This window comes from Sciurus vulgaris, assembly GCF_902686455.1.
Source record: "Sciurus vulgaris genome assembly, chromosome: X".
Lineage (NCBI taxonomy): Eukaryota > Metazoa > Chordata > Mammalia > Rodentia > Sciuridae > Sciurus > Sciurus vulgaris.
Genome location: NC_136471.1, coordinates 17,536,770 through 17,549,655, shown reverse-complemented (window position 1 = coordinate 17,549,655; position 12,886 = coordinate 17,536,770). Strand labels below are relative to the sequence as shown.

At 38.0% G+C, this 12,886-nt stretch overlaps 1 protein-coding gene across 3 annotated transcripts in view; it reads left to right on the top strand.

The window, feature by feature from the left end:
* SLC9A6 (solute carrier family 9 member A6) overlaps positions 1-12,886 on the top strand; it is a 58,405-nt gene that overhangs the window by 28,057 nt on the left and 17,462 nt on the right. For 2 of the 3 annotated variants that reach the window (XM_079124599.1, XM_079124598.1), the window contains 3 exons: positions 1,629-1,742; positions 6,449-6,560; positions 7,909-8,062. In XM_079124599.1, the coding sequence (XP_078980725.1) occupies positions 1,629-1,742; positions 6,449-6,560; positions 7,909-8,062 (380 nt within the window). Of the gene's footprint in view, positions 1-1,628; positions 1,743-6,448; positions 6,561-7,908; positions 8,063-12,673; positions 12,764-12,886 lie in introns of all 3 variants that reach the window. The other variant, XM_079124600.1, reaches the window with a different exon arrangement.

Below are 12,886 nucleotides of genomic sequence, written 5' to 3'. Positions count from 1 at the left end.
TGGGAACATTGTTTGAGTCCTGGAGTTCAGACCAGCCTGGGCCACATAGTTAGACCCATCTAAAAAACAAAATAAAAAAACTCAAGGACTAGGTTTGTAGCTCCAGTGGTAGAACACTTGTCTGGCATGCCTGAGGCTCCAGGTTTGATCCCAGCACCACAAACAAAACTAAACAAAATAAAATAAAATGGAGATACTAGTAGTCTTATCTCACAGAGTTGTTTTTTTCTTCTTTCTTAAATTTTGGAGTATTTTTGAGATAAAAGCAAGATAATGTACATGAAATCCTTTATTTAGTATCAGGCACATACTAAATACTAGATAAAGTATAGCTATTATTATTAAACAAGTAGGAATAATAGCATATTAAATCGGTTAAATTTAAACATAACTTATTTTAATGTTTATTGTCATTTTTTATAATAAGCCAACTCTGCTTTAAGAAGATGAACTGCCAGGAGCAGTGATATACACTTGTAATCCCAGCAACCTGGGAGACTACAGCAGAATTTCAAGTTCGAGGCCAGCTTCAGCAACTTAGCAAGGCCCCTCTTAAAATGAAAAGTAAAAAAGACCGGGGATGTTGCCCAGTGGTAGAGCACTAAGCATTATGACTCCTGAGCCTATGTTCTTAATGTTATTGTCCAGAGGGCTCATGAGGAAGAGCAGGGATAGATAACTATAATGGCCAGAGGGACACCAGCCTATGGAGGACCTTCACTTCATTCAGCAAATCTTGTACACCTACTGTTAGTGATTTTTAGGGAGGCAATGACATGAATGGGGTGGAGTAGACAGGAAGCAAGGGAAGGCACCAAGTGCAGGACTGTAGTGCATAAGCCCTGTCTCTAGGAGGCTACCTCCCTGAGGGATAAGACCCGTTAAAAAGTAAAGTCAGCAGCAAGTCAGTGAAACCATCGTGATCCTGCAGCACTCAATGCCAGGATGAAAAGAAGTTGAATTAGCCAGGAGCAGTGGCACAAGCCTGTAATCCCAGAGGCTGGTGAGGCTGAGGCAGGAGAATCACAAGTTCAAAGCCAGCCTTAGCAACTTAGCAAGTCCCTAAGCAACTCAGCAAGTCTCTGTTTCTAAACAAACAAACAAACAAAAAAGCAGGGGGGAGAGGGCAGGGATGTGGCTCAGTGGTTAAGCACCCCTGGGTTCAATCCCCAGTACCAAAAAAGAAAAGAAGGAGAAATTGAATTGGATCTTTATAGATTGTAGAGATTGTAGAGAAACTATTTTTAGAGATTCACTGTGGGGCAGGAAATGGGGGTGTCAGGGATACTAGTTAGGGTCCTCTTGCAGCATTATGGGTAGGAAGTGATGAAAGGTAAACTAGGGCAGTGGAGGACACAAGAAACATTCCAAAGGAAAATTTGACAGGGTCAGAAAGTAGAGAAGACTGAAGATGGGGATTTGAGGGAAGTGAGGAGGCAACAAGTCCCACTTTCTATGGGACTGGAAATGTCATCTCTATATTTGTTCCCCCTGAGTCATATATTTTGGGTTTATGCATGAAGTTTACATATATAAAGTATCTGTTTCATTATCTTAGTAATACTCAAGTTTTAAAATTGTATGACTTAATTTATTTACTGGACTAACCTTTTAAAATTTCGTTTCAGTTGTTTGAGCTTCTCAATTTCTTGGCAGAGAATTTCATCTTCTCCTATATGGGACTGACACTGTTCACCTTCCAGAACCATGTCTTTAACCCAACATTTGTAGTAGGAGCATTTGTATCCTTTATCATATGTTCTGTTTTGAAAATTATTTTAATTGAGATTTTCAATTGGTTTTTGGACATACGGCTGATAAGAATACATTTAAATATGTAAAGTTTTCCTGAGTAAAACAAGTAAGGATTTCAACTTTTCTATTCCATTCTATTGATTTTATTCTGTTATTTTTATTTGTTTATTGCACAAATAACATTGACAGATTGAAATGACAGAGCCGTCTTATACCATTCTGCCAGCCCCCAAAGGTTTGTCTTCTGCTACTAAAGAGGAGGACGAGAACATGAATACTAAGGAACAATTAGCAGCCCATGCCACAGAGCAATAGGTGAAAGAGGAGGAAAGCTTAAACGAGGCCCCTTTCTTTCCCTTCTTTTTCTCTGTCTTCCATATGAGCACACTGAGTCTTTAAAAACAAAGGGAAGAAGCTGAGAATATAAAAGAGAGTCAACAAAAGTATAAGCTCATGAGAAGGTAAGGGAGAGTTGGAATCCCAAGCCTGTGAGGAGGAATTGACCTTCACTTGGAAGAACAGCTGTATGTACCTTTATTACAGGAGAGGATAGGGCATGTGGAGAGGAAGGTACACCTGTAAGATGGGGCTCTTAGCCGATGGCTTCTATTTTTATCTGTGAAGTAGGAGGTGAGATCATCTGCTGAGAGTGAAATAGGGAGGTATATCAGTTATCTATTGTATAACAGATTACTCAGAACTTAGCTTAAAACAAGCATTCTTTACTTCACACAGTTTTCGAGGGACAGGAATCCTGAACAACTCAGTTGGGTGACTCTGGCTCCAGGATCTCTTAGGAGATTGCAGTCATGCTGTTTTTCAGGGACTGCACTTAAGACTTGCCTGGTACTGGAGGTTCCACTCCAAGTTACTCACATGGCTGTTGGCCACAGGGACCTCTCCATAGGGCAGCTCACCATGGCTTCCCCCAAATTGAGCAAGCTGAGAGAGCACGGAAATGTTAGCTAAAGTACCTCTTATAACCTAATCTTGGAAGTGGCATACCATCATCACTTCTGCATTCTTCTGTTGGTCACACAGACCAATCCTGGTACAGTGTGAGTGGGGATTATGCAAGGGGACCATTTTGGAGACTGACTTCCATGGGTGATAGGAGTTTTGAGGAAGGTGGAGAAAGTTTATGAAATACTTGCCAAGAGTGGGAGAGTGAGGTGACCAATGAAATGCAATAGGATTGTTGAGCAGTGAGTAGGAATCCATTTGTGTTTGAGGAACAAGTATTATAAAAAGAGAACAAATGTGCCCTGTCCTATGTCTGTGTCCAGAAGGACTCAGCTGTAAGCATGGAGAAAAGAGATAGTTGGGTCCATCCAAATTTGGGATTTCCTTGAGTGGGTGCAATATAATCAGAGAGGGGCAAAGCTAATATTAGGATATTGGAAAGAGTATTCCTAAGATGTGGATAAGAAGTGGAGTGACTAAAGGAGAGGACTGAAAGAGGAAAAAGTAGTGCCGTCTTTCAGTGAGGTGAAAGAATGACCATAATGGAATAGTTGAATGCAAAATATAGAAAGAAAAATTGTGGTCAAAGAGGTGAACATTTGAATAAGTGCTTTTCCTCAAAAGAAGTTATTTATTGAAAACTCAGAATGAAGGTTCTGCTAACAAGATTGGTATGATTTAAAAAAATAAAATTCAGTATGAGAGCTCTGTTAGAAAGTAAGATATCACTAAAATGCCGTTCTGCAGAGTTTACTGGCCCAAAAGATAAAACTCTATTACTAAGAGAAGAACCTTAGCTGAAAGACAACCATGAGATTAGTAACTTCTTGTCCTGTGAATACCTGAGAAATTTTTGAGCAATCAAGTGACTTGATTGGAAATAAGGTTCAATATTCTCTATAGGCCCCTACATGAGAACTGAAATTTCTCAATTTAAAAATTTTATAAAAATTGACTTTTAACAGGAGAGAGCTGTTCTCTTTCTGTCTACATTAGGTAAGATGTAGGTTTGGTTTCATGTGACGAAGACTCAAATTTAACTTACATTTAAACAAGACAAGTTTCTTTCTTTTTCATGTAGAAGTCTGAGCTGATGTGTCCACAGAATCATCAGGGACCCAAGCAACCTTGTTGTTTTAGAGATTTTCTCTTGTTCTGGTGGTTCAAGATGTCTCACCCCTATGTCTGCCAGTTGCCTTCGAAGGCAGAAATGTGTGTATATCAGTTCCCCTTAACATCACTTGTTACACCTACATGCAAGGGGGGTTGGGAATCATAGTGTTTATCTAGGTAGCTATGTACCCAAATAAAAATGGGGAGTGGGAGGGAAGAGTGTCCACTACTACAGAGGCTAGGAAGAATGAGATATTGGGGAGAATTAGCAGTTGCTGCTGTAGGAGTCCACATGCTTTGTTTTATTATGTTTTCTTCTTTTATTTTAGGAAATCACTATTTTAGATGATTTTTATTTTAGAATAAAATCATTATGATGATAATACAGAAAGTTCTCATATACCTTCCATACAGTTTACCCTATTATTAACATCTTAGCCTGGTACATTTTGTCACAACAAATGAGCCAGTATTGATACATTATTATTAACTAAAGTTCACACCGTATTCCGATTCCTAAGAATTTTCCCTAATGTCTTTTTTATGCTTCAGGGTCCCATCCAGAAAACCACATTACATTTGGTTGTGTCTCTTTAAGTTCTGCTTAACTGTGACAGTTATTGAGCTATTCCTTGGTTTTGAGGACCCTTGGCAGTTTCGAGTGTTCTCAACTGGAATTTGTCTGATGTTTTCCCCATGATTAGATTGGGGTTATGTGTTCTTTGGGAGGAATACCTCAGAAGTAAAGAACCACTCCCTTAGCCCCCATGAGCCTTTTCTGCCTCAGCCTAAGAATTGGCCATTTCTTGAATGAGTCCTGATTCCTTTTATTGGAGAATGGTATTGGAAACCAAGATCTGGACACTCAATGTGCTCATCACTACCAAGTGTCCTAGATTCTAGTCCCTAGCAACTGATAGAACAAGGAAATATCTATATGTCTATATAGATATATATAGATACAGATATAGATATATCAAGTGATATAGTCACATACATCTATACATCTTTTGTTTTGTAACCATTTGTGTCTCCATTAAGCTAAACGTGGGTTCATACTGAAGCTCCAACTGTAATCCATTATTGCCTGGATCATTCTGACCTTGTTTCCTTGCTGATCTCTAAACTTCCATTCTGTCAGTGAGAAACCTGGCTCTTACCATCTGTCATCCATTTACCTAATTGTTCAGTTCCGTTTATATGAACTGTCATGGACTGCTTAAGGATGGGGATATGTTTTGAGAAATGTTTCATTAGGCAGTTTTGTCTTTATGTGAATATCATAGTCTGTATTTATACAATCCTAGGTGGCATAGGCCAATCACTGGACATGGCCTCTCGGTATAATTAAGAGACTTGGTAAACATGAGGCATACAAGACTGCCGCTGGTGTAAATGCTGTTTTACAGTAAACTTTTTGTTTTGTAAGTTGGAGTACACTTTAAAATAATGATTAAAAGTGTAGTATGATAAATACATAAGCCAGGAACAATCATTCATTATCCTTATCAAGTATTATGTACTCTCCATGATTATACATGCCGTACTTTTTAATGACTAGTGGAATAGTACATTTGTTTCCACCAAGTAATGTGCTGTACTTTGATGATATAACAGCTACATCACTAGGCAATGGGAATTTTTTAGCTTCATTATAATCTTATGGGAACGGTGGTATATGCAGTCTATCATAGATTAAAACATTACATGGTGCATGACTGTTTAACAGTATCAGAATTGTTAACCTGTACTCCTGTGGGAGCACTTTATCCATAGACACATAATTTGTACGTGCACTTCTTTTAGTCTTACAGACTGTATACTTTTCCAAGGTCTCTAAGGTTGGCACTGTTTCTGCCATGTTATTTTGTTTTCAATATTAGATTTCCCTTTATATTCTTTTCAGGAAATGGTATTGGGATTCTATTCTGACCCCTGAAATGAAAATTGTAATTATAAAGCAGGAGTTTCTATAAGACAGAAAGTAAAGGAAAAAGACACTAATATTGGTTTCTAGTTAAAACCAATCTTAACTCACCTTAAGCCTGTCCTTTGCAGCAGGTTGGAAGTATAGATTCAGTGGGATGCATCAGGGCTTGCAGGAATTTCAGTGGTGTGAGGTGGCTGAGCTGCCATTTGTTCTTAGAAAGGAAGGGGAAATTTAGCCAACATTACTCTTCCTGTCAACCCTAATAATGAAAATGAATTAGCCTATCTTATTAATAATCTTAAATATACATTAGTGAAGCCCTACTTTGAAACATATTTTGATTCATCTAATGAATTTTTGTATGTTAAGCTTATACTGTCCAATTTGGTAGCAACTAGCCATGTATGATTATTTACATTTAAATTAACAAACATGATGTAAGAATTAAAATTTCACTTCCTCAGTCACACTTGCCATATTTTAGGTGCTCACTGTGTTGGACAGTGTAAATACAGAAAATTTCCTTACTGCAGAAAGTTATGTTGGACAGCATTGTGTTAGACAATGGAATCAAGAGACTGGGTTAAAAACTGAGCCCCCTAAAATGGCTTTTCAGTATCTTGAATATATAGTCTAAATAATGTCCATAGTAAGAAGAAATGATCCTTAACCTATTAATAATTTTAGATTGCTATTTTCTTGGGAAGAGCTGCCAATATCTACCCCTTGTCTTTCTTACTTAATTTGGGTAGGAGAAGTAAGATTGGATCAAATTTTCAACATATGATGATGTTTGCTGGTAAGTTATAAATTTCTTCTCTTGCCTTCCCCAAGAAATCATTCACAACGCAGATTATGTGCCAGTTTATGTGATTTGAAGCTGAGACGTTATGTCCCTAATAAAGGACTCTGAAACATGGACATTGCATAATCAAGGTGAAAATTCTTACTATATCTCAATTCTTCTATAGAATTTTTTTCATATTATGGTTGCAAATCCTTGGTTCAAAAATATGTCAATGCCAGGTAAGAAAGATAAAGATGAATGTAATTTTCATTACAAAATATATAAGTGAATGTTTATAGCAGTTCTGTTCATAATTTCCAAAAAACTGGCAACAACCCACATGTCTTTTTGTGGGTAAATGGAGAAACAAATCATGGTCCATCCATGCCATGGAATACTGCTTAGCACCAAAAAGAGCAAACTATTTGTGCTAGTTAGTTTTTCATCACTGTGACCAAAATATCTGACAGAAACAACTTAGAGAAGAGGAAAAATTTATTTTGGCGCATAGTTTCACAGATCTCAGTTCATGGTCAGCTGACTGTTACTCTGGGCCTGAGGCGAGGCAGAACATGGAAGAAGGGCCTGTTGGAGGAAAGCTGCTTAGTTTTAGGACCACCAGGAAGTGTGGATGGGAGCATACAGGGGGTCAAGATATAATCTCCAAGGGCACATCCCTAGTGATATACCACCTCCAGCCACACCCCAGTTACCACCCAGTACAATAGTCATTTCCAATTAATTCATGAGATGGATTAATTAACTTATTCGATCACAGCTCTAAAAATCTAACCATTTCACCTCCTGCATTAACATGGGAGTTTTGGAGGTCACTTCAAATCCAGACCATAACACTAATGATCCATACAAATACACATGGATGAATTTCAGAGGCACTGGGCCAAGGGAAAGAAACTGGTCTCAAAGGTCAGATGCTCTATGATTCCATTCACATGACATTCTCAAAAAGACAGAATCATGGCAATAGAGAATAATTGGGTTTAGCAGGGTGACAAAGAGGTTGGACTAAAAGGAGGTAGCACAAAGGTATTTGGGGTAAGATGAAACTGTTCTGTGTCTTGATTGTGGCAGTGCTGTACTCGTCAGAACTCATGGACTGTATATCGAAAGATGAATTCTTCATGTAAATTAAAAAATACATTTTAAAAAATTATTAAAATAGCAACACGTTAGTATCATACTAATTCTATTACAATTCATATATATTTAGATATATTAATATTTATTTCATACTTGTTCCCCTGCTTCTAAGTTTTAGGACATGCTTTATATCTCTGAATTTTTGAAGTTTGTGTTGGCGATGAGTTATTGAAGGAATACCTCTTCCAATCCCTTGTAGGCCTTCGTGGTGCAATGGCATTTGCCTTGGCCATTCGAGACACTGCCACTTATGCACGACAAATGATGTTCAGCACCACGCTTCTAATTGTGTTCTTTACTGTGTGGGTATTTGGAGGTGGCACCACTGCCATGCTGTCGTGCTTGCATATAAGGTAAGCAGGAACTGGGGGCCTCATTTTAATATGAAATTTTAATTCAGTTTTTCTTTTAGTCATCAGAAGCTTTGGTGACTCTGTAATATGTCATTTTTTTCTTTTAAAAAGTATAGAAGACACAGTACAGAAAAACAAAATTGTGTAAAAGAAAAAAATAAAAACCATTATTAACACTTTGAAGGATATCTTTTCAGATCTTTTGCTATGCATTGTATATTTCAAACAAAAAAGTGCAACACTAAAGGTACTCTTGTAGACTGGTTTTTAAATGTAATATAGCATGGATATTTATACTAGTATTTATGCCATTATTTGAATGGCTGCATATATCCTGATTTACTTAATCAAATTCCTTTCAAATTTTTGTATTGTTTTTAAGATTTTGTTATTATCATTTCCACTTGAGGATGTTGCTGTTACCGTCAACAGTGTGAACATTCTGAAGTGTGTACACAACCATGCAATTGTTTGATTCTTTCCTTAGGAGGCATTTCTAGAAATGGAATTGTTTAATCAAAAGGATGTGCATGGCTGGGCATGGTGGCACATGCCTGTAATCCCTGTGACTTGGGAGGCCAAGACAGGAGCATGACAAGTTTGAGGCCAGCCTCAGGAATTTAGCTAGAACTGCCTCAAAATAAAAAGGGCTAGAGATGTAGCTCAATGGTAAGGTTTCCCTGGGTGCAATTCCCAGGACCACGAAAAAAAAGGACATGCATATATTTAAGGCTTTCAGTCATATTATCAGGTTGGATCCATCTGTGATGTGTGAGACAATTCAATTTACCCCAGTGCTAATCCATAATAGATGTTATCATTCTTTCTCATGTTTATGATCAGCACTGTTTCTAACCTAACAATCCAAGGCCAAGATCATGAGGCCCTAGTCTTCAATGCATACTGGTTAATGTATTCAATTTGAAAGCTCCCTTGTATCTCAAGAGTTCTACATTTGTTTCCATGGATACAGCAGCCTGTGTTGCTGAAGCCTTTGTAGATTTTAGTTCTGTTCGGCTGAAAGTTCATAGATGTTAAGAGCTACCAGGCTCCCAGGATATGAAGGATTCATTAGAGAAAACATTTCACATTTTATAGAATCTATTCTCCTTTTTTTTTACCATTCTATTTTGCCTTTCTTTTAATATCGTAAAGATCAGCCATCCTTGAATCATGCTTTAAATGTTGTTATTGCTATCTTATTCTCTCTTTGCTGTTCAAATCCCCTGTTTTATAATCTCTGTGTTGTTGTGTGTAGTAGACAATACACTGTAGCATATGTTCTTATAACCCTACTGTTCTTATAGACCTCATTATTGCTTCAAGGAACACCTGGAATTTATTGAGCACCTACTATGAGCTAGGCATTGTACTAAGTGTATTTAATATATTTATCTAATTATAGTACCTATTTTACAAATTAAGAAATAGAGACTTAGGTTCTTAGTTGTCTAAGGTCATATATGTATATGTGTAATACATTTATATATATTAATAATATATACATACATTTATATGTGTACATATATATAAATTAAATGATAGAGGTGAGGAACCTCTGGTCTTTCTTAGTTTCTTCTGTACAACAGTTCATTAAAAATTGAGTGGCACATTTCAAAAGGACTAATCTCCTTTCTTTTCTCAATGACATAAATGAAGACTCTCCTAAGGAGAACAAAATTAAATGTAAGATTATTTAGGAAAAGTAATACTCTTCAGTGGAGTGTCTAGGTTTAAGGAGAATCAGTTCTTTTCCCTCCACAAAAACCAAACAAAACACACATGCTTTACCATCCCTGCCAAGAGAAAAGCAAAACCAAAAACCTGCCTACTCGCATAGTATGTGTCACTAGTTTTGAAACCTCTCTGGCTGACCCCATCTTGCCCATTCTTAACACTGAATGGAATACAGTTAAATATATTGCCTTATAGTCTTCTATTACTTGGTTTTTTGTTTTGAATTTTTCAGCTTCTTTGTGACAGAGGCTATGTTTTAAGCTTTTCTTCCCGCCCTCTCAATTTGCATAGTATAATTTTGAGAATACTGAGATATTCTGAAAGTTGAAGATGCATGCACACTTAAACTTAGCCTTGTGTTCTTGCCCTTCCTTCTTACTAATTCTGCAATCTTGGGCAAGTTCTTTAACCTTTCAAAGCCTATTTCCTCATCTGTGTCACATACATCATAGTAGCTATCTCTTAGGGTTGTTGTGAGGATTCAGTGAGCTTATGTCTACAAAGCTCTTTGCACAGCCTTTCAAATGTGTCTTTTGTCCATTCACTTGATGAATACTTACTGAGCACCAGCCATGTGCCAAGCACTGTTTTAGGCTCCAATTCAGCGATTCACAGTTAGGGACCATTTTGCCCACCAGGGGACATTTGGCACTGTTTGGAGACATTTTTGATTGTCACAACTGAGAGAGGGGATTACAACAGTTTTCTGCTGGGTAGAGGCCAGGGATGCTGGTAAACATCCCATAGTGCACAGGGCAGGCTCGTCCCCCAACCTGCCAACAAAGAATTATTTGGGTCAAAATGTCGGTAATACTAAGGTTAAAAAGCCCTGCTCTAGAGAAGGGCAGTGGTAATGAAAAGATACCCGATCTACTAAAGTGTATACTTTAGTGGGAAGAGACAGACAGTAAACTAGTAAACAAAATATATGTGACAAATTTAGATGATTATTAAATATGATGTCAACCAAAGAAGGTCCTTTGATACTGACTGGGGATGGGGGTATATGAAGAGGTCAGGGAAGTTTTCTCTGAAAGGTTACATTAGAGCTCAGTCTTCTTGAGTGACAAGATAGTGTCAACTAGTGATCAGGAAGAACAACAGTCCAGGCAGGGAGAATAGCAAGTAGAAATGCCAAGGCAGGAACAAAGTTGGCCTAGTAGATAAACAAAAAAGCTCATATAATGGGGGCTGGTGATTTGAACTACAGTAGGTAGGAAATGAGGTGGGCCAGATCCCATGGGAATGAGAGATCTGCAGACTTCGGTAAAGGGACAGAGAAGAAGGATTGTGGGCTTTGCAGATATATGGTCTCTGCCTTAGCCACTCATCTCTGGTGCAAAAACAGCCATAGATGCCATGTCAATCCATTGACGTGGCTATGTTCCAACCAAACTTTATTGACAAAAACAGAGGGGTACCAGATGTGGTGCATAGGCTTTAGTTTGTAAACCCCTGCTGTAAGACCTTATAAGATATGCTGAAGAGTTTGAATTTTAAAATATAGCTAGAACTCTGGATTATATTAAAGCAAGGGGAACAGCATGATCTAATTTACAGTAGTAAAGGATCACTTTAACTGTCCTATAAAAAGTGAATCCTCAGTGAATCAGAGTCACAGCCATTCCTGTGTCTGAAACATAATTTGTGACAGTCACATTTGGCTCCTTATCTACTGCACCTGCTTTGCCTTTCTCTGTCTCTGAGCCTTTGCTTATACTGTTCCCTCTGGCTGGAATTCTGTGTCACTCCCAGTGACATAGCCAAGTGTCTCTTCCTTTGCCCCCTGTTCCTTTCTCTGGGAACCACTCTCTGTAACATTGGGTTTTTTTATTATAGCACTTATTTCATTTAGTTATGTAATAATAACAGTATTGTTATAAGAGCTCCCACTTAGCATTAAAGATGCATCAGATGCTCTTTTCTTGTTTTTTATTTGTTCATTATAATTATACATAATAGTGGGACTTGTTATGCCATAATCATACCTGCACATAATATGTTCAGTTTTCTTCCCTTGTGCCTTCCCTTTCCCTCTCTTCTCCCTCCCCCTAACCCACTTACTCTCCTCTACTGATCTCCCTTTAAATCAGTGCATTATCATTATATGAGCAGGATGCGTTGTGGTACATTTGTACATGGATATAGCACAACTCCATAGATTTCGTTCCCCTCTTAAAAGCTTTCAATACATTTTCTCACTTAATCCTTGCAGCTACTCTGTGTGGTAGATACTAGTCCTGTTTTCCAAATGATAGAATTATGATCCATAGAGTCACATAACTTGCCTGAATTCACATAGCTACATAGCAGCCAGGTACATATTTGAACCTAGTGTTCCCTGACAGCAAGCACTTAGTGATTCTGCTCCATCTGTGTCTGTTTCCCCCACTAGTCTGTGAGCTCCTTGAGGACAGGGACCGTGTTTTAATTCATGTCTATGCCCTGTGCCTAGCACAGTGCCTGGCAAATAATAAGTGCTCTATAAATGTTTATTACATTGTATTGGCTTTGGGTAATATACCATCCGAGTGTTATAAATGTACTACCTTCAGGGCCACTAGATGTCACTTGAGATGCATAAATGTGGTTAGATTTTAATGTGACTGAGAAGACCTTAAACAGCATCTGCCAATTTTTAACAAAGTAAAAATGAGCCTTTCTTTGAATTTTGAATCTGGCCATCTGTTTTCAAGTACTTGATCATGACAACCTTGCCTTCCAGAGGTGTCTTGCATCATTCTCCTCCCTTGCCTTGAGTATTACGTGTCTTTGGGAGTGCTGCTGCTACAGCTTCTCATACTGCTATTTTGTCTGTGTTGTCTGTAGTAGTTAACTTAATTGATAAACATTTGAGCACCTATTGTGTGTCAGGTACTGTGCTAGACTCTGGGGATACAGAGATGAATTGAGACATGGCCTTTACCCTCAAGGAACTCACAGTCTTTTTGGGGAGACTGACAGGTAAATAACTAAACTCTACTGTGCTAAGTATTATAACCAAGGACTCCAGGAAGTGCTGCTGAAGCACAGAGGAAAAGATAATCTGCTTGGAGGGGTCATAGAACAGTTACTTTGTAACTTAGC